This window comes from Gorilla gorilla, chromosome 5, assembly GCF_029281585.2.
Source record: "Gorilla gorilla gorilla isolate KB3781 chromosome 5, NHGRI_mGorGor1-v2.1_pri, whole genome shotgun sequence".
Taxonomy (NCBI): domain Eukaryota; kingdom Metazoa; phylum Chordata; class Mammalia; order Primates; family Hominidae; genus Gorilla; species Gorilla gorilla.
Genome location: NC_073229.2, coordinates 107,729,594 through 107,752,440, shown reverse-complemented (window position 1 = coordinate 107,752,440; position 22,847 = coordinate 107,729,594). Strand labels below are relative to the sequence as shown.

Here is a 22,847-nt window from a genome sequence, read left to right as displayed (position 1 = left end):
GAAAATATTGCTGAAGAGATTTTATAAGGGCATTCTTTTTTACTCATGGTTTTATTCCGAGCTTCATCACTGATTATTTTAATTTGCTAATAATTTATTTTCATTACCATATTGTCTTTGTTAGAACTTTAATGAATAAACAGTGAAACTGTAAACTAGTTCCTTTTCCATATTCCCTGGCATGAAACTGAAGATAAATTTTATCTTTTTTAAAAAAATTTTGGCACTAAAAGAATGCCAAATAAATAAAAGGAAAAAATAAAAGGTGAAATTTTGTTGAATTGCAATATAACATTTTTATTCATTTTCATCTCTAAATACTTTTTGCTAAGACACATAATATTGTAAGGAATTGATTGTAATAACTAATTTTATTAGAATACATTTTAGCCTTTAAAGTTAGAAATATGTAACTGTTGATGATTGAAACATTAACATATCATTGGACATAAAAAGAGAAAGCAGAGCAGTATGGTTTTAGCCAGGGCTGTACTATATGGACAATGTAGATCATGCATTGCTCAAAGGCAGGGCAAGGGGGCTGAAATCCAGCCAGAACTCTATAGTCACGCTGTGAGCCTTTCTCATTATCCTTGAGAAAGAGATGCTTTACTTTTTCTAATCTGTCTCACTACAGGGAGTACCTTTTTTTTTCTTCTTTTTAAGATATTATAGCTTTTATTTTAGAATATAGCTTTTATTTTATTTTCAATTTTTAGCCATAAGACAGTAAAACGAACTCACTGGTTTACCAAAGACAGTTGGATTAAAAAAACTGAGTACAGTGGCTCATGCATGTAGCTTCTGAGGAGGCTGAGATGAGAATCTCACTTAAGCCCAGTAGTTAAGAGTCCAGCCTGAGCAACATAGTGAGATCCTTTCTCAAAAAAAAAAGAAAAAAAATCACAAAAAAGCCAGTTGGATCCAAATTATATTTCTGACAAAATGGGGCTTGTTCACATGGCTAAACATCAGTTGTCCCAATAGGTAAGCTAATGGGCCAAAATTTGGGGTAAAGCAGTTTCCATAGTAGTTTAATTTTAAAAGCATATTTTTATGCTTTTTTCAGTTATTTTAAATGACTGTAAGGTTAAAGTTTTTTTGATAAACACATAAGATTAATTTTACAATAAAAACTAAGATAGCTCTCAAGTTACAATGAAAGCTAATATTGATTGAGTGCTCCTGTGACAAGTACTATGCTGGTCATCACTACACTTACACAAGAAAGGTACTATCTTTAACCTGTTTAAAATGATAAATATGTGAAAACCATGTAAACTTTCTTATTTCTTTCTTTTCTAACTTTAAGTTCTGGGATACACGTGCAGAATGTTTGTTACATAGGTGTACATGTGCCATGGTGGTTTGCTGCACCTATCAACCAGTTATCTAGGTTTTAAGCCCCGCATGCATTATGTATTTGTCCTAATGCTGTCCCTCTCCTTGCCCCAGGGAGTATGTTTTTATAATTAATACAAAGGCACCTTATAGGGCCTGATGTTCACCTTTTGATGATTAGACAGCACTTTTGCCTCAACAAAACATCTACAACTGCAACATTTCATAGCAATAGAAAAGTCAGCTTTGGGGGGAAATGCTAATAAAGAAATTCTCTAATTTCTAAGCAAAATAGTAAAAATTATAAGACTTTAAGAAATTGAAATAAACTACAATTTGCCCGGTGGATACCCAGTCATGGTTGAAGGTGATGCTAAATTGTAACAGATATGTGTTTGTTCATTTGACTAAGCAAAAAAATAAAATTGTTTTCTCAATCTTGTTTGATAAGATCAAGCCACTTCTATTATTGAAGCATATTTGAATTCTGTATAACTAGGCAGTAAATTATAAACTGTAAAACTCTGTAAGCCTAATTGGATGGTCTCATTTCCAAGGACCATAGCCACTTCAAATGTCTCTAAATTTTTCTTGGGGGTTATAGGTACTAACACACATTTTTATTTCAGGGGACACATTGTAATGATAGCATTTTTTTTTCCTGTTGATGTAAAGCAACCAAATTTTAGCAAATATATTTTAGTAAATTTAATTTAAATTGTGCATGTAAGATTTGGCATTTCTACAGGCTGGTGATGAACCCAATCGGCTGAAAGAATACAGAGGATTTTTTAAATCCTCATCTTTGGCTCCCTAATAGAGTGTTTTTTATTTTCTTCATAGTAAATTCATGTTGCAGAAGCACAAATAAGTGTGTGTTGTGTGTCCCATATTTTAGACATGGGAAAACAGTTTCTTTTTATACTTGCTTAAAGTGAAATTTCTACTTTTTTTGAGAAATATGGGATTACTGCCAGAATTTATTAGAATTAAAATTATCTACCAACATGTATTTGAAAGCTGATCAATATTATGTGATCATATGACTCTGATATCTTCATGTATAAGGTTAGCTACAGCACAAGTAGTTTTGTGACCCATTTGCTTGTTAATAAAATCTGAAGTACATGTCTAGAGGTGAAACTTGGTCTAGAGGATCTCTAGGTCCCTTCTAGCTTAAAAGTTCCATGATAATAGGTAGTACATTTATTTTTTAATTGCAAATGGTGTAGAAGACACATAAAGCTAAGATTTTTTTAGTTAGTGCCTTATCTGGCTTGGACATTGGTATGGTTGCATGTTTCAACTTTAGCTCTTATTTATTCATATGCTGCCATGTAATGGACATCAGTAGACCTTTTGGGAGAGGGTGAGTAAAGCTTTGTTTTTAAACTTCCATTGTGACAGACTTCTGTGTGTAACAACTGTCCTTATTTTGATCATTTGGAGTCTGGTATATCTTTTGTCCTTTGCTTTTCTTCTCTCCGTTTGCTCTCTGTCTCTGGTGAAATATAGATTCTTTGGCTGCACTTTCCTCTGTTCCCTCTGAAGCACAGATTTCAGATCCATTTGCACCAGAACCTACCCCTCCTACTACAACTGCTGAAATTGCAACTGCCTCAGCTTCTGCCTCCACTACTACAACTGTTACTGCTGTCACTGCTGAAGTGGATCTCTTTGGAGGTTAGTTAGTCTCGCTGCTACTTTCATTTTCCTTTCAGGATTGCTAAAATTACTTGGGAGTTAAGGTCTTTAAAATTTTTTCCGTTATGTAACAGCATGTCAGAGCGTTTAAGTACTTTTTCAATGTTTATTCATGTATATTTATCTTCACTAAATTCATCAACTTTCTCTTCACTTAATTTTAGTAATTTTATAGCAGAGATTGCAATGCATCAGGCCCATTTGATTTTCATGTTTTTTAACATTAGAATTCATGTTGCTACCTTCAGAACTCCTGCCTTTAGGTTCCTGCTCTCCAGTGTCTGCATAAAAGTGGTACCAGAGCTCTCTGTCACCTTTAGGTTTATTTAGCTTTTCGGCCAGATTAGAACTAGCCCAGAGAATATTTGGGGAATGTAGGAGGAGCAACACTGGCCTAAGTTATTTCTTAATGTTTAGGGCAAAAAATAATCTAAGAGTAATTCAGGTTTGGAAGCCTCTGAAGAGAGTTTAGGGATGTGCCTGTTTTTACAGCTTTAAGTTTGTTCTGTCCAAATAAAAACTTGGATCATCTTTGGTTTTGGAACTCTGAGAAAACATCTGAAGCAGCACTTGAAAGGCTGATTGAAAACAGATTTAAGTCAGTCTTTGAAATGATTGTCTAAAAATATGCTTTCCATGGAAATGTAAATTCTGACCCACTATAATATGCCTGGACCTGATGAGCCATGTGAAGCCAGTTTATTCATATATGTATCCCCATCTGTGTGGTACCAATGTCCACACCTAAAGAAGTTCTCATATCAAACACATACGTCAAGTGATGTTATAGTCATTATAGTTTTGTGTATCTTCATTACCATATAACATCTTTCCTAGGGCATTTTGAGAATATGGTAAAGAAATTGGAGGAAGAAAATGGTGAAAGCAAGAGAGATTTGGCAGGCTTTGGTGTAATCAATATGTACCCCTGGGAACATACATTTAACACACTGTCACCTACCACTCTGCTACATGCCATGCTCCAGTCTCTAAGGTTGGCCAACGTCATCCAAGACAAGGAGCACTCCGCTAGACACAGCATTGTTGCCACTGCTACACAAAAGACATTTTCTGCTGCCTTGCTGTCCATTCCTATGGAACAGGAGAAATCTGTTTGTAAAAGAGTAGGAGAGAAAGGATTGCAGACCCTTGAATAAAGAGTCACCCATGGTCTGGCGCAGTGGCTCACATCTGTAATACTAGTACTTTGGGAGGCCAAGATGGAGAATTGCTTGAGCTCAGGAGTTTGAGACCAGCCTGGGCAATATAGTGAGACCTTGTCTCTGCAAAATAATTAAAAGCTAGCCAGTTGTGGTGGCAAGCACCTGTAGTCCAAGCTACTTGGGAGACTGAGGCAGGAGGATTGCTTGAGCCCAGGAAGTGGAGGTTACAGTGAGCCTGATCACGCCACTGCACTTTAGCCTAGGTGACAGAGCAAGGCCCTGTCTCAAAAATAAAATTAAATTAAAAAGAGTCACCCACTATAGAGGGTTAGGTTTTCATTTATGCCTTTGAAACCAAAAATTTAAATTTTAGCTTACATTTATAAAATCAACTTCCTCTTCCTTCCACAAATCTAAATCAGGTGGTAAATAGAGTTTGTCAAAGTTGTTTAGGCCTGACTAAAGGTAAGCCTCTTGACCTCCTTTGGCCTCAGTTCTCCCATCTATACAATTGGAAACTTGGTCTAGAAGATCTCTAAAGTCCTTCTAGCTTGAAAATTCCATAATAATAATAGGTAATACACTTAGTAAATGTTTTAATTTAAAATCTATCCTTCCCCTACCCTCTGTTATTGATGTAGCTATGGGTAGTTTCTCATAGGCTTGTGTTAACAGAAAAAAAGTAAGGAAAATATGGACAGGATGCATAATAATTTTGTGCTGAAACATTTCTACACCTTAGTTGTTTAGATTTTTTGTTTTCAGTCCACTTATAAGGAGTTGATTACCTCAAAGAAATCAATCAACTCTATCTTACTTCCTGCATAGCCCTCTAGAATAATAAAGACTAAGATATTTCTTTGAAATATTCTTCATGCCATTATGCTGTTTTTGTTTGTCATTTATTTCTGTTTTGACTATATTCATCAAGTGGAAAAATCTGTATGTTTAGAAAATTTTCATGATGGCATTCTTTGTAGCTTTAAATATAAGCTTAAAGGATGAGTACTGCAGAGAATCATGCAACTTAATGTCAAAGAATGAGACTGTTCTTGTGATTTTATCAATATCCTTTCCAGTCATCTGGCTGAGAAATGAGTGTACAATGACAATTACATCTGAAAATCACATGATAATTATTTTATTGATCTGTATAGTTCTATAAATTGTCTCCTGGCTTCTGATAGCTATACAATTTCCATCCTTTATGTTCAGGAGTCTATATATGTCATTATCTGTTTTGTGATTTTCAGTGATTTTCTGTAATTTCTTTCATACCTTCATTGGTTTTTAAGAAATTATTCAGAGATTTAATTTTTAATAAAAACCTAAGCTAAAATCTCTTTGGCCATTTTGTGTGGCCATTTTTTAAATATTTTGTCTCTCTACAATGGGTAAGTGGTAGAACTCTAGAATAATCAGAAAACCAGTTATGTTTTGTTTAACACAGCATAACTTTACAACTTTAAAACATGCCTTTTTGAGGTCCTATGCAATATGTACAGCAACTAAGTAGATTTCTTTAGAAATAAAGCTTAATGGATTTTAATTTCAGAAGGATGGCTATTTAATTTCATCCCTATCAAATATTAAAACTGTTAATGTATTTTAGTACTATATTTAAATTACAAATTTTAAAAATAGTAAATTTTTGTGATTTTTAACAGAAATATTCTGATTGATACACAAGTAATGTTTTAGTCCTTTCAATGTAGGTAGTTCATGTAAGTCATTAAAAAATTTTTGTCAGCTACATTTATTAAATGCTTCATTTTTTAAAGTGAACTTTTAAGAAATGAGATCTTTTTATGATCATGCAGAACAGGATTGCAAGGGCAGTGTTACGCCTTTAAAATTTAGTAAAATTTATAAATATTGACAAAAATAAAAGGCAAAATCCTTAAAAATAACCTATTTTTATATTGATGCAAATTTTACTGACAATAGCACATTGATTTGAACAACACAGGGTTTTTCTAAATACTAGAATGCTAAATTGATGCTAATTCCTCTGCACACCAGCAAGGATACCCTTTCAATCAAATGTGTCAATTTGTGAGGAAACCTTCATGAGGTTAGTAGTCTGCAAACATTAAACCAAGTGACTGGAAAACCAAAGAACTTACCTTACAAGCCTGATCACATTGGGTACATGTTGGTCAAAAAACTAAGTTAACCAACCTTCCTTAAAACCAATAATTAAACACTTTCAACTAGATTTTATGTAAGAGCCTTATAACCTGGGACCTTTGGGGACAAAGAGGAACCAGAATGTGACATTAGGGCTGTTGAGAACAATTGGAACCTTTGTGCTGAGTGTGTGATTTAAGATGGCTTATGTGGCCAAAGTAGATGGGGAGAATAGGTCAGGCTGAGGGAAACAACAGCTCTTAGATTTGAGAGAGGTAGTCATATGATAAAAAGTTTGAGAGGAAAATTCTGTCTTAGAGTGCTGGAAGGGGAAAAAAGACTAGTCTGCAGCAGTCAGCTCAGTTTATGGATTAAGGCCTAGACTGAGTCCATAATTGAAGAACAGCGGGAGCACGCATTTCTAGGAAATAGAGCTGGTTGAAAAACTGACAGAATGTAGAAATTAACTGCAAATGAGTAACATGAAAAGGAGAACTGAACTGGAAATAACTTTAGTTTGCAATACTGGAAAGATAATGCTGCCATTTATAATGAAAAAAACTAGATATTTAAAAAAGTTTTGTTTATTTTTTAACAAATTCAAATTTTATCTCTCACAGTTCTGGTGGCTGACTGAGCTCAGCTGGGCAGTTCTCACTCAAGGTCTCTTTTGTGGCTGCAGTCAGACAGTGATTGGGCCTGGTACCATCTGGACACTCATTCATGTCTCCTTCGGGGCTGGGAAGATTCAAACAGCTGGGGGTGGACGCAGCTGCAGCTCCTACCTTAAGAAAATTTCTGACAGGTGTAGATGAGTTAAGTTGATAATATTTAGTTTCAAGTAACAAGAGAAGAATTAAAAGGAGATATCTTGCTGACAAGAGGATTTTTTAAAACCCTCTTCTAAGGATGTAGCTATAACAATATGGGCTTCATCTCCTTACACATAAGTGATAACCTAAAGGGGTCAGCCCATAAATATCTATTTGATCCCTGGCACTAATGTAACTGATGTTTATTCAATTATAAAGAAGGAAGTAATATGATAGAATGAGGCATATTTCATAAAAAATGCAGTACAGTGGCTAAACACATAAAGCTCAGACAGCTCTGAGCCAAATCCTAACTCTGCCATTTTCTTGCTGTGTAACTTTAGTCATCAGACTTTTTTAAAAAAATAATTTTTAATTGAAAAAGTATATACATATATATGTATAATGTACAACATGATGTTTTGAAGTATGTATACATTGTGGAATGGCTAAGTTGAGCTAATCAACATATATGCATTACCTCACTTATTGTTTGTGATGAGAACACACACGCTTTAAGCTTTGGTTGTGTTATCTACAGACTGGAGACAGTAGAACCTAAATCACAAGATTGTTACAGATAAACTTAATAATGGCAATATATATGACTGCTATGTGTTTCTACTCTTTGCAATATTATTGGCCTCAGTTCCAAATTTTATAGGAATGAAAAAAAATAAAACAACCGACCTGACTCATGGCAAAATGTTTACAGCCCTCCCAACATCTTTTCATACTTCTCTTACATTCTTCTGCCCTGCTCGTAGAGGGTGTGTTGCTCTAAGTCCTCAAGTATAGTATCCTTAACATGGCATTTAGAAAGTAGGCCTACTCTATCCCTTGATGTATTCTTCATTCTTTAGTTTTATTTATTTGGCCTCTCAGCTGACCTGACACTCAAAACCTATATTCCTGGCCGAGCATAGTGCTGTAGGCCTGTAATCCCAGTCCGTGAGGAGGCTGAGGCCAGAGGATCACTTGAGACCAGTAGTTCAAAGCTATAGTGAGCTATGATATTGCCACTGCACTCCAGCCTGGGCAACAGAGCAAGACTCTGTCTCTAATAATAAATAAATTGAACATATATTTCCTCAGTATAACAAAGAGGAACAATCAGATCAGATTAATCCATAAGATATGAATAACTGATGTCCTGTTGTCCCTTCTAGGGATATTTGTGATTTGGTAAAGGGCCTTGTAACCCAAGTAAGTATCTAGTTTAATGTTTGTTATTCCACATAAAACTAGAACTCTGCATTACTAAAGAGTGTTTTCATACTCAGTTTGGGACATGCCAGGTCAAACTGAGAAACAAGTATCTTGACAGTAGCATGTCCTAGAGCCTAATATACTAAGTAAATCACCAAGGAAGAGCATGTACTGTGTAGCCCTTCCCAAGTATATATGACATGTTATTTTCATGACTGAAGGAATAGTGTTCCAGGAAACATGAGTAGATATTGTGGAAGACAGTATTTGGGGATGGAAAGTCTAGCAGGTAAGTGACAGGTTCTAGGTGGGTGCTGGTCTCCACTCTCCAGGGTTTTCTTCTCCTAAGCCTGTCATGTTTATCATGGCTTGATTCCTTCTGTACTTTTGAAACTATAGCATCTCTATGCAAGCTCAAAGACTTCTTACCTTAACTAACATTGTTGGTAGAAACACACTGGGAAGCATCTGTACACATCAGCCATTTGTAAAATGGGCATTTATAAACTGTGGCTGCTCGTATGTTAATGATATTCTATAAATAATACACTTATAGTCTTAAAATGTGAAACTATTGTTTTAATCTGTTGAAAATAGATTATTTTCCAAATAACTAGAAAAATATAATTGCATTATGGTATCATACCCTATTTTTATCTCTTTATGTCTTTAAAATAAGTTATTGGTTATGTTTGAAAATGCTTTTCAAGGATAGTGAAGACTTAACACTTAGGAATGCTTAGTAAACTTAGTAAGAGTGTTTCATACTCTTTCATACTTAGTAAACCTTAGTAAACTTAACACTTAGGAATGCTTAGTAAACCTTAGTAAAATTATTGGTTATGTCTGAAAATGCTTTTCAAGGATAGTGAAGACTTAACACTTAGGAATGCTTAGTAAACCTTTCATGTTAACACTGTAATTTTGCCTGTATTAGATATAAAAAATCTTAAAACTAGAATTATTTACATTGCCATTGTATATTTAATTTTATTGGCATTAAAGAAGATATTATGTTTGCTAGAAACTATGAGACAGGGACATTTTAATAACAGTGAATCAGTGTTACCTGGACATGAAAGTTTAATGTCTTAAATTACCTAATAAAAATATTTTTTGTTTTAATTTTTACATCCATTAATTTCTAATGATACATAAAACATGCTTCTCAGAGCCCTTATACAATGAGAATCTCATTACCTTTTGGATCCTATTAGGCCTCAGCAGTATCAACACTGTATCACTTGCATGTTAACTAACATGAAGGTGTGCAAAGAATAATTGTTTTGTGACCACCAACAGTGCATGGGCCATAAAAATGCATTTTTAAAAATTCATGTTGTATAAGGGAGCCTTCTTCACAATTTAACTTGGTTCTTTTACTATATTTTCTTCTCTTTTTATTCTTTTAATTTCTGCTGTTTTAAAAACTGCACCCAAGATGCCTTTGCAGCTTCTCCTGGGGAGGCCCCTGCAGCATCCGAAGGGGCCGCCGCACCAGCTACCCCAACCCCTGTAGCAGCAGCACTTGATGCATGTTCAGGAAATGGTGGGTTTAAAGTCATTAGCCAGTCTGTTATTCTTCTGTCCTAATGTAAAACCCCTGTAGTTAGAAGAGGCCATATGTTTTTCTAATTTTACTTTCTTCTGAGTGTAAAGTATCATTCATCATAACTAAATAAATAATGCCAGCATTTAAAACATTAAGACAATGAAGTACATACTTATCAAAATTGACAATTTCTTAAGATTGACAATTTTTGTCAGTGCAAGTATGCTGTCTTAATGTTTTTTTTTCTAATGCTATATTGTACTCTTTTGTAACATTGAGTTCAAATATATTGGCATGTTTTAATGAATTTTCAAAGCTACCAGATTGACCAAATAAAGTGAAGATTTGAAGGATAGCAATCTCTGATCGTAGACTGTAGGTTAATCTTATGGCACATTGCAAAATGCTTTAGTTTACTAACTTGTGGTACCTACTAAGTTTTCCTTTTTCTTTAGAAAAACATCCTAATCGCTAACCCCTGCCAGTAGGATAGTAGTTAAATCCAAGGAGCCTCACACCTAGCTAGTGTGTAAATATCTGTATAAGGTGTCTCTTGCCATAGTTATGATGCTGTCTCTTGTCTCTTTCCTTACTGATGCTGTGTGTGTCTCCACTTTCCTTTCCAAAAGACCCCTTTGCCCCGTCTGAAGGTAGTGCAGAGGCTGCACCTGAGCTGGACCTCTTTGCAATGAAGCCACCTGAGACCAGTGTTCCTGTAGTTACCCCTACAGCTAGCACAGCCCCTCCGGTTCCCGCAACTGCTCCTTCTCCTGCTCCTGCCGTTGCAGCTGCTGCTGCTGCCACTACTGCTGCCACCGCCGCTGCCACCACCACTACCACCACCTCCGCTGCCACCGCCACCACTGCTCCTCCTGCTCTAGATATCTTTGGTGGTAATTTTTTGTTATTGTTGTCGACCTCTTTCCGTCTAGTGGATCGAATTCTGATCCTTGAGATGTACTGCATGAAGACTGTGTAATTAAATGGTTCTCTAGAAACCATTTGCTGCTTAATTCAGAGTTCTTCAAAGTGCTAATTCAGAACTGGGAAGTGATGCTGTGTCAGGCTTATTGTTCAAGTTGAGTAAAGGCATGTGTGTTCTTGGTCTTAGATTTATTTGAGTCCACTCCTGAAGTTGCTGCAGCGCCTAAGCCAGATGCTGCTCCTAGCATAGACCTGTTTAGTACAGGTAAAACCAAAGCAACCCTTTTTTTTCACTTTAGTTTCTTAGATGTTTTCCTGATTAAGCTCTTTGTACTCACCTGTGATAATGCATTTGTTAGATTTTTGACTTTGATTTCAGCTTTCTACTACTTACCTCTGCTTGGTTTTGGTTTGTTTCACTTTTGGAAGATGCTTTCTCCTCTCCACCACAAGGGGCCTCTCCTGTGCCTGAGAGTTCTCTCACTGCTGACCTCTTATCTGGTGAGTGCTTTGCCAAGGTCAGGACTTCAGAGATGTCTTGTGGAAGTAATGCATAGAGAGAAGGATATAACATGTGGGTTTTTCTTGAGTTCTTTTAAATTTAAAATGTACTTGAAAAGAAAAACTCACTCTTGGGACCATCATCAACCGTTGAGGGTTAATATTTCAAATTTAAGGCTAGTGAAAATTTTTTTCACACTGAAACCTCTGACCTCAAGGAGTCAATTTTATTTTGTTCTGGAGAGCGTGTATTTTAAAATCCGTTTGCTTTTCCTTAACTGCTAAGATTGTCTACAGTCTTTCTGCCTGGAGTGAACCATCCCAAGATGCCATTTGTCAAGGCTCATGGTTTTCTTTTCCCTTGGGTGACATGCACTTTTTCCTGTCTGTGCTTCACTGCAGTGGATGCATTTGCAGCACCATCTCCTGCAACCACTGCCTCGCCAGCAAAGGTGGATTCTTCAGGTGTCATAGACCTTTTTGGGGGTGCGTATTTCTCCTCCATCAACACTTAAGGAATCTTTTTTTCTTCAGAATAATTTTTAGATCTATTTTATTATATTTCATCATTTTTTCTTTAGGCTATATAAAATTCTGTCTCTTAAATGTAAACTTAAGTTTTTAAGATCATTTTCATTTCTTCGTCATCATCATCTTCATCCTCATCATTTCATCATAACTTTCAGTGCATGACCTAACAAAACACATAATTTTTCACTTGGTGTTTTCAACTTTTTGTTCTTCATCCTAATGTAGAATTACCTGACTGGAATTTCCTTCAACTGTTCTTCCTTGGTGATCCTGATCTGTTGGCTAAATCAACATCTCTAAGTTCTTAAAAGCCAAATAAACATGACCTATTAATAGATAATTTAAAAATGAAAACAAGCCAGTTAAAACTGAAAGCATAAGTCTAGATGTTGTACATTATTCTGTAGGTTTATTTATAATGTTTTGCTCTCCTTACAAAGAGTTAGAAGGATTGGAAAATGTGTTGCTGATTTAAATATATTTCCCTCTTCCTTTATGTGTTATCTGAGGGCAGGAAGATGTACTGAATTAGCTCTTGAGCTTAAAGACTATCCTTAGAAAGCTTAACCCACATTGAGTACCTCCTGTACATTGAAGCATCATGGACATTCCATGATGCATACATGAGGAATACAAAGATGTTGCAGTGTCTGACATTTAGGGGCTCAAGACTTGTGTCAGATAAACACTAAACCTTGACATGTAGGTACAAATCATATTGCTGCTCCTTGAATTAAGTTTATTAATTTTTTAAACATTTAATAGAATTCTAAGTGGAAAAATTCTGTTTTATTACCTTTAGGTAAAAAGTTTAAAACCTTGCTTCTGTTTTGACAGATGACAGGGTTTAGTCCAAAAATTTTATTCTTAGAAAAAAAAAAGAATTCCCTTAATCTTACAAAGAGGTATTACTTGTTAATATTTTAGAACTCTTTTTGAGAGAATAAACCGGTCAGAGCATAATTCAATTCATGTGATCATTTCACACACCCACAAAAGACAAGCTCACTGTACACTGTCATGTCTCTGCGTTTCTCTACATAATACTTAAATTACTTACTGTACTTACTTTTTACACTTTCTTACTTTTCTGCTGCACAATGGATAACGGATAGATGCATTTGGAAGTAGTGCTTCTGAACCCCAACCTGCATCTCAGGCTGCTTCTAGTTCATCAGCATCGGCAGACCTACTAGCTGGTAATTAAATTAAAATGATATTTTGTAGAAGTTAAATTTGGATATATTTTTATAAGTAACAATTATAAAAATTACATAAATTGCAGGGTGCATGTTTTCTTTTTCTTTCAAGACATAAAATTGAGGGAGGGGACAAGTATTGAAAAACTGACTGTTGAGTACTATGCTTATTACTTGGGTGACAGGATCAATCATACCCCAAACTTCAGCATCTCATAGTATACCCATGTAACAAATCTGTACTTGCCCCCCCAAATCTAAAACAAAATTGAAATTGTTTTTAAAAAATAATTTTAAAAGACATGAAATTGAAAATTCAGTCATTGTACGATAGAAGTTTGATTATTTCTCAGGGTCTTAAAGTTGCAGCTGTATACAAGCCACCTTTGTGGCTTCTTGTATGCTCCAAATCTGCCTTATTTTCAGCCAACATGTTTCCTTTAGATTATTTAAAAGGTAATGTGCTTATGTAACAATTTTTGTCTTGTAATGTCTATGCCCATCTTTTTTTAAAGGAAGTTGTGGGGAAATGTACCATGATGTTTGAAAATAGATTTCGTAATATATGAATCACTCCAGGAGAAACTGTTACAGACTCCTACCATTGGGTCAAAACTGCTATCACATAGACCACTGTTTTTGGTTTTTTTTTGTTTTTTTTTAACAAGCTGATCATTTTTCTATGTGAAAACTCATGGGGTGATCTCAGCTCAACAGGGTCATAGTGTGAAATAGATTGGTACGGTTTGCCTTGGATTACTGCTTGTGGCCCAAGTAGTATATATAGAATAAAAGGAAACAGTTCAAGGACTCAAAAATAGTAAAAGCCAAGTATTGGTCTTCCTTGGGAGCAAGACAAAGTGTGTGCTTAGTGATAGCCTTGACCTAGAAATTATTATTTTCATAAGCAAAAGCATTATGAAAGACCAGTTGCAAGACCACAGTCCTAAGTTTAAGTTCAGATTATTAGTCAAACTCACAGGACATTGTTGGCTTACCTTACTCTGATTTTACTTGGACGGGTACATAACAGGAAGCACAACAGTAGTTTCACAGAGGACTCAGTCACTCAGATGCAGCTTCTGAGGCCCCTCCACAGTCACCACAAGGGATGAATTTTGGTCCTAAGGTTGACAAGGGGCTGACGAGAGCATGGGTCACATCACCACTGGGAAGCTGCCATGCATGTCTGAAGTCTTGCATCTTAAATACCGTGCTAGTGCTAGCTATGTAGACCTTGATAAAGCATATGAATAGTTCCCTTTTTTAGTGTGGATATAGCCCATAAAATTACAAGTTATACAATAAACAATCCTGGCACCAGGTACAGCAAGCTGAGGAACATTTATTCTTGGATTAGTAGTGAGTAATGGCAGATACTAAAGGACCCTCATCAGCCTTCAGAGTTGTAGGAAGTTTGAGTTGAGGTCAAATCTTTCCTCAGGAAGCTAAAGCAGGTAGTCATAGTCCAGCTGTTAACCTTTCCTTCCATCAGTAATTCAGACTGGCTATTTAACAGTCTTTCCCAGGGGCAATAGTTCTCTAGTGTCTTTCCCATCCTTTCCAGACTACTATGATCAAACATAACAGTCTTGCATGCTGAAACCACTGATACCAGTGACTACCACTAGGTATTTTCCTCAGCACTGAAGAACCAGGGCCCCACCATGATATTGCTGAGAACTTATGCTGAGAAGCTAGCATAAGAAATTTTAACTTACTTTTAATTTCCGTAGGGCTTAATTTTGGGGGCTAATTTTTCATACTTCCCTGTTTTCTTATAGAAAAATATTTCTCACCCTTGTTCAAGTATCAAAACATAAGGAAGTCATATTCTCACTAAAGAACATCATGGAATATTTGGAAGTTGCAGAGATGATAAGAGGCAGTACACTTAACACAAACCACAGCTGGTTACTTGGAGAAATAAACTACTATTTTGCCTGGCTTTTATCCAGGCCTAGATATTCTTATATCAGCTTCCAATTGGCTACAGAAACTTTCAAACTCTTACTAAACCAATAAACTTCATACACAATAAGATTTTAACATGCCACAGAAATAGCATAGTTTTAATGGCTATTTGAGGGATCATGACCTTGTTAACTTTAAAATGAGATTAGTGATTACAAACATTTTGCTTTGAAGTTATAATTAAGATTAAAACGGCCCATAAAATAAAATGTTCTGGACTTTCACAGAAGCCTATGAATTCTTTCTTTCTCTCCTGGGTATCCCATCCCCTGCCACAGATCTCAAATGGGAATTTGAAGCCTACCAGACAGGAGCCTGGCAGAGCGGTCAGCCACTGTTGACCACCTCCAGTGCTACACAGCCACATTGTCTACTCCACGATCCTCCTCCATTGTGGCCTCTCTATGTCCTCCAAGGCTAGAACCTGAGATATTGTGTTTCTCAAAGAGCCCAGGACGCTAGAAACTGGAGCTGAAAGGCCTTTTCCTGTGGGAAAAGGGAGTGTTCCCATCCAATTCCAAGTTAGAAGTCAGTAACAGAGCCAAGAGATTTGACCCTGGGGGATGCAATAAGAATCTAAAAACACATCTAGAGCAAGCCTGAAGGGGTTTGTCACCTGCTGCCAGGTGTAACTGCACATACCTGTGCCACAACTGCACAGCTTGGTATATGGACAGGTCCAGCAGGGGAAGTCTACAAAAAAAGTATGTTAGTTCACTTTACAAAAAATAAAATTATTCAATTGTGTTGTCTATTCTGAAATCTTATTAAAATGGGGTAGAAAAGAGGAGAAAATCATCAATGAAAGTACCCAATGTCATCTACATAGGTCTCATTTACTGTACACTTTCCATTTCTTCTACTGCATCTTCTTGTGACTCTTTCAGTGATAGGCAAAGTTATATATTGTGTACACTTTCTTATTTCTCTCTTTTCTATTTAAATAAATTAATATTCAATGTAAATCAGTATAGATGAGTTTAATGTCTCATTTGCTTTCAAAACAGTTCTTGTAATTTAATGTATACATATGTCAGTGCCTGATTTATTTGGCACAATGTGAAATATTATTTCACCTTATATCCTGATATAAGGGGTTGGACGCAGTGTCCCACAATCATAATCCCACCACTTTGGGAGGCCGAGATGGGCAGATCACTTGAAGTCAGGAGTTTGAGCCAGCCTGGACAACATGGTGAAACCCTAATCTCTACTAAAAACAAAAAACAAAAATAAGCTAGCATAAGAAATTTTAACTTTTAATTTCTGTAGGGCTTAATTTTGGGGGCTAATTTTTCATACTTCCCTGTTTTCTTATAGAAAAATATTTCTCACCCTTGTTCAAGTATCAAAGCAGAAGGAAGTCACATTCTCACTAAAGAACATCATGGAATATTAATATAATTCTATCCTGTGAACTAGGAGCAACTTTCCTAGCCAAAAACAAAAAAATGAAAAATGAAAAAAATTCTGCTAATAAACACAATATAAAACCACAGTCACATTTATATATGTAACCTAGCTGACAATTGGCTGTTTCTGAGTTTTCACAATTCTCGTACATTTTTATTTAATGCATATTAAGTAGGACAAATATTTGGGGCACTGTGTGTAGTAATTTGCAGTGAAGCTTAGCATTTGTATTATAGTTGTGTCTGTGTTTATTTGGGGGAGGGATCAGCTAAGTCCACAGTCTATTGAAACTAAGATTTTTTTAAAAAAATAAATAAATGAGCCTAGTCATACATAGCAAGCCCACAAATATGATCAGAATCAAAGAGAGAGAAGAGAGAAAAAGATTCTCTAGAATCCTGTGATTGCCTTTAGTAATAAAACTGTTTTGAGAAAGAATGAAAAAGAAAAATAATATGCAGACACTGTCATGGGAGGTTTAGACTGTTCAAAGGGAACCTTGGTCACTGGACTAAGGACTCTTACCCCATGCCTAAGATTAGATTTTTTTGAGTGAATACATTTACATGTGAATCATAAAGATAAGGCAATAAATATATGATATAATTAAATTTTAAAATGATTTTAGAGATTTTAAACTAAACATTAAGAACCATTTTAAAATTGAGGCGAAAGCTTTGTTAAAAATTGGTATCATTTTGAAACTTGAAAACAAAGACTAACTAGATAGTCTTGAAAATGAACCTATCTATCATAAAAACTATTCTTCTTTATTCAAATTCAGTTTTAGAACTGTCAGATAATACCAATTCCAGAATTAAACAGCACTTGAAATATTGCCTTAGTCTTCTTCTACCCCTTGAGTAAAAATTTTAAGGTGTTTGGTGCATGCAGTATAGTGAAATGATAAAAAATTCTGGAGAGGACAACTTCCAAAGAGGCCAGACTAGAAAAATCATTATCAAAATAATGAAGAAAGGAAGGAATAATGGGGGTGGGGGGAAGCAGAGGGGAGAATCCATAACAACAATGAGTAATTCTTTCCAAGCCATTGAGATTACTGGTAGGATACAGATATTATCTATATCTCAGGTAGCATCTGAATGAAAACTTGAAAGTTAAGTTTTTAAATAATAAAAGTAAATATTTCATACAGTGAAGAGTAAAGCTGTCAAACTCTGCTCAAAATATACCAACTGAAAATACAGATGTTTGAAAGCTAGAGGCAGACTACTGGATGACAAAGGTAAAAAGGGACTGTTAAGGAAGTTAGGTGTGTTGAGGAATATGCCTAACATCTGAGGTTGGCATCGAGCAGGACAACCATGTTTTTCCATCATAGACACAATTTTAGGGTGACTGCACTATAAATCTGTACTAGTATAAGAGAATTTCACATCCTATCTTTAATTGCAAAGACAGGGGACTATATGGTCCAGCCTATGAGGCCCTTTGTAGTTTTGCATTTGTTCTCTTAACCACATTAATCACTTAAAATGAGCCACAGAAGTCCTTGAACTGAATTTAAAATACAAACATGCCCAGTGTGGCATTAAAAAGTAACAATTTCCTATAAAAGGTAAAAGTCTACAGAGGATCAATTCTATCATCCTGTGTGGAAGTGTCTTTAGCAGTAGTTTTAAAATTGCACTCTTGTGGCCAGGCACGGTGGCTCATGCCTATATAATCCCAGCACTTTGTGAGGCCGAGGTGGGCAGATCACAAGGTCAGGAGATCGAGACCATCCTGGCCAACATGGTGAAACCCCATCTCTACTAAAAATACAAAAATTAGTTGGGTGTAGTGGCACACGCCTGTAATCCCAGCTACTTGGGAGGCTGAGGCAGGAGAATGGCTTGAACCCAGGAGGCAGAGATTGCAGTGAGCCAAGATGGCGCCATTGCACTCCAGCCTGGTGACAGAGTGAGACTCCATCTCAAAAAAAAGAAAAAAAAATTGTACTCCTGCAACTGAAACAATATGATGTGTTAGATAGACTATGTAGACTATGACAGTCAGACTTGATATATCTGAATCAATAGAACTTCATTAAGAGTGTGGGCTACTCCCCTTTAGAATAACACATTCATAAGACTAATCATCTGTAATTAAAAAGCAGTGTATCAACAGATGGTTGAGTACCTGAAAACAGTTGGCTCTTCAGTTATAGTGTAGGACAGTTCAAATATGATTACAGGATGCACAAAAGCCTTACTCTGTTTCCAATTCCATTCCATAGAGCACCTTTCTTTTTGTTTGTTTGTTTTTTTTTTTTTTTAAGCAACAAGGTCACCCTCTGTTGCATAGGCTGGAGGGCATTGGTGTGAACATAGCTCACTGCAGCCTTGAACTGATGAGCTAAAGCAATCCTCCCACTTCAGCCTCCTGAGCAGCTGGGACTGCAGGCACATGCCATCATGCCCCCTGGCTAATTTATATATATTGATATATATATAGATAGATATATAAAAATGAGGTCTCACTATATTGACTAAGCTGGTCTCAAACTCCTGGCTTCAAGTGATCCTTCTGCCACAGCCTCCCCAAATGCTGAGATTACTGGCATGAACCACCATACCCACCTAAACGTCTTTCTTAATGTAAATTAGAACCACATAGAAAGATTAGTTGTTTAGGTTTTCCTATTAACTCTATTCCAGGGCCCTAAAACTTTTCAGTTAGTTACCAGGAGGAATTCCTCAAACTCCTCATGAATGACTGTAATGTTCCTGTTTAGTTCTTCATTATAGCAATTTGAGATAATCAGTTGGTCCTTTTATATCACTTAATAGCTGTTCAATTATTCTAGGCTTGTGAGGGCACTTACTTCATAAGAACCGAGTATAATGGGAAAAAGTCATCCTGCCAGATCTCGACAATTTTATAAATGTATGGCAAGGTTACCACTACAGCATTTTTTCTGGATGTGAGAAAGAGGCTGTGTGGTACAGTGGCAAAGAATCCAGACTCTGGAGAATTCCTGTTTGGAATCCTGGATCTGCCATTTGCTTTCATATGACCTTAGACAAATTATCTAACATCTCTGACCTCAGCTTTCTCATCTTTGAACCTCATGGGGTTGTTATAAGGATTAGATAAGCTAATGTGTGTTTTAGATTGAACCATTTAAAACTGCTGATTTTCTAGGATCAAAACAGTCAAATATCAGCCATTCGTGTCGTTCATAGGGTTCACCCTAAAAAAGGAAACCTAGAACAGTGCCTGGCACTTGGTGAGCCCTGGGCCAATGTTGGCTTACCTTTAATTTTCTTAGAGAAGGCACTGTTTTTTTTTTCAGTGAACAGCTTTATTTATTCACCTATAGATGTGATCTTAGCATAAAGTAGAAATAGCACTAAGCAGAGTGTCCTAGGTAAATGCACTCTTTTTCCTCTTTTTACTGAATCTTACCAGTGTGTTAACTTCTCTTTGAGTCATTTCTTCTAGCCATGAGATGACAGGAAGGAATCAGATGATCCTGAGGCCCTTTCCAACACTAATATGCTGTGATTCTAAAATAAATTGTCCTTTCCATGGCCAAGTTTTAAGAAGTCAAGAGTCAAGTTTTCTCCACATTCACCTATAGAAAGAGAATCATAACATAGAACAGTTGCCTAAATTTACCAGACAAATTCCAACTTGAGGTACGGGATAATGTTTTTTAAAAACCAACATTAATACAGCCACCAATCTTCCTAAAATCAAAATGGTCACATTCACAAAAATAATTACTTTTAACCTACCTTGGCTGGGCTAAGCTCTTACTGATTTAGAGAACGTCTTCTTCAGTAAAGAAAGTTACATGATACTTATGCCATTCAAATACGAAAATCACTTAAATTAGCCATCATGAACTGTAAAGATCATCTAATAAAAAACTTTTTTTCCAAATTAAAATTTTTTCATACACATATGACGAAAGCCTAAACCCACATCACTGTCAATTTCTAGGAATAACATAAACAGCATTGCCACCTGCTTTAGAAAATAGTAGATAATTTTAGTGGAAATCACTTTCAAAATTATAAATCGATTCTATGGAACGTAAACTTAAGGATGTTTTTTGAAACATTGTTTTTGCAAGCAGTTTGTGAAGAAGAGACAATGTGGCTGGATTTGAAAGGAATATATACTTAAACTTTATATAGGAATGACTTCTGGTAGTAATAAATTCTTTTATAATAGAACATCATCCAGTGTCTTGTTAAGAAATCACTTCCTTCAGAGGCTGTATATTTTTGTTCAGCAGCAATGCAGAGTGATCTCTGTTTCTGTTTCTGTCTGTTGATTGAGAGAAACGTTTTGCTTCCAGCCGTCAAAGGATAAATACTTAATCTGAGGTTGGATTACTTTACAATAGTCTTTGATTTGTCCTCACCTTTTATATTCAAAAGTGTCCTTCATTTAATAAACATTAATTCAGTGTTTTAGGCACTGTGCAGGATATTAGTGGAAAAAACATGAAAAGAAGACACAGTTCCTGGCCTCAAAAAGCCATCTGGGGTTGGAGTCAGGGCAGTGGGGATAAATACATGTAATGAGAGTAGCAGGGGGCCATGTACCAGGTGCTGAGGATACTCGGCATGTATATGGGGATGTGGGTGGGGTGCAGCTGGTAGTGGGTAGCAGTGTGAGGGCAAGGAAGTCCTCCCAGAGCAGGCATCTGACACTGCGAGTGGCGGATCACAGCTGCAGCCTGCTTTGCTGCAGGGGCCAGTGAGTAGAGACAGAAGGACCTGATCACTATACGAAGGAATTCAAATTATATGAATTGAAAAATTATGGGAAGCTGATAGAAGATTTTGGAGAAGTAACTTTGTCAACATTTTCCACTTGGAAAGATCACTCTGGCTGCACTGTGAAGACTAGATTGGAGGAGATCTAGACTAGAGACAGGATGCCATCCCACTCCGTGACTGTTCATGAATCCAGAGAGCAGGGTTGCGGGGGCCTGCACTGGTGGTAACAGCAGTGGGGCTAGAACATGTATGATAGATGTTAAAGATTTGATGTGTATTTTTATGATTTGTTTTGCATTTTATTATAATTTGCAGTAAACGTTTTCTAGAAACCGGATATTATGATTTGAAGAAACTTAAAATTTCAATGTAATGAGACTGTCTGAATTTTAAACCTAGTGTTACCTTATTTGTTTATATACTCCATTGTAATAATAGATTTGCTTGCCATAGTTTCTCTTAATAAGGGTATACTTGTGTGCTATCTTATTTCTAATTAAATCTCTCATTAATGCATGTCAGATTTCAAAATATTATGCTTGAACAACTTTTCAGAAATGAGCTTCTCTGTTTCACTGACTGCTAATCAACATGCAATCAATTCCTTTTCAGTTTTCTATAACTTTTTAAATTCTGTTTTTATGGCCTTTACCCACCTTTATGTTATTTCTGCTTGTTTTTTTGGAACTTTTTTTTCAGGATTTGGGGGTTCTTTCATGGCGCCTTCCCCATCTCCAGTGACTCCAGCTCAGAATAACCTGCTACAGCCCAATTTTGAGGCAGCTTTTGGGACAACGCCTTCAACTTCCAGCAGCAGCTCCTTTGATCCATCAGGTGAGGCAGTGACTTTCAAACATTCTTTTCATGTGTCCTGGTAATAAAAAAAAGTACTACCTAAGGTTAGTATGCTATCAGGAAATTTACAACAAGCAAATATTGAGTGATAATTTGGTTTATAAAACGTTAATAAATCTCTCATTCAGTAACTTAAATTAAAATTTATAGTATACATTGGTATCCATAAGAATAACCTGCAATCCTTTCTCTGTTTCTGTTTATTTTTAGCAGAAATCAAACTTAACCTGCACACCATCTATTTGCATGAGCTTACATGCACATGGTTTAGAGATGGTTAAAGAAAAACAGATACTTTGTACTAAATCTTTGTACAGTGTTTGAATATGTGAACACTCCCACTGCTGTTGCTTACATCCTCTGAAGCCTGCATGGCCCTCAGTTTTATGAAGTTGAGACACAAATAGTATTCTTTGCCTGCCTTTAACCTTTCATCACTGCTGTCATTTTGTTTGTATTCTCTTCCATTCTACTCTTCCCATGCTGGGTCCTTACTACAAATTTTCACTTGGTGAGTTTTTGGCAATTAAATGTGTTTCAGAAACACCCTAAATAAATCCTCTGCCTGACAATTTGGTTGCTTCTATTGCCAGTGCCTAGTTGAATGCTGTCATTTTTCACTTTAAAATTATTGTATAGTAGTTGTTATGGTAGATATGCATAGTTTTTTGATAAAATTTTACAACTACAAAGTTTTTGACATAGATAACATATTAGCAACATCTTATGCAAATGCTATGTGTCTGCATTTTGAATGGACTTTCTGTATTCTAGGAACTGAACAATTAGTAACTTATTTG

The 22,847-nt window shown here is 36.1% G+C and overlaps 1 protein-coding gene across 31 annotated transcripts in view; it reads left to right on the top strand.

Moving 5' to 3' along the window:
• Positions 1 to 22,847, top strand: part of SNAP91 (synaptosome associated protein 91) — a 168,626-nt gene that overhangs the window by 117,248 nt on the left and 28,531 nt on the right. For 12 of the 31 annotated variants that reach the window (XM_055389580.2, XM_055389572.2, XM_055389579.2 and 9 more), the window contains exons 14-22: positions 2,696 to 2,710; positions 2,857 to 3,024; positions 9,801 to 9,908; positions 10,541 to 10,804; positions 11,023 to 11,100; positions 11,265 to 11,336; positions 11,739 to 11,822; positions 12,983 to 13,066; positions 21,892 to 22,026. In XM_055389580.2, the coding sequence (XP_055245555.1) occupies positions 2,696 to 2,710; positions 2,857 to 3,024; positions 9,801 to 9,908; positions 10,541 to 10,804; positions 11,023 to 11,100; positions 11,265 to 11,336; positions 11,739 to 11,822; positions 12,983 to 13,066; positions 21,892 to 22,026 (1,008 nt within the window). Of the gene's footprint in view, positions 1 to 2,692; positions 2,711 to 2,856; positions 3,025 to 9,800; positions 9,909 to 10,540; positions 10,805 to 11,022; positions 11,101 to 11,264; positions 11,337 to 11,738; positions 11,823 to 12,982; positions 13,067 to 21,891; positions 22,027 to 22,847 lie in introns of all 31 variants that reach the window. The other 19 variants (XM_055389568.2, XM_055389565.2, XM_055389564.2 and 16 more) reach the window with 5 other exon arrangements.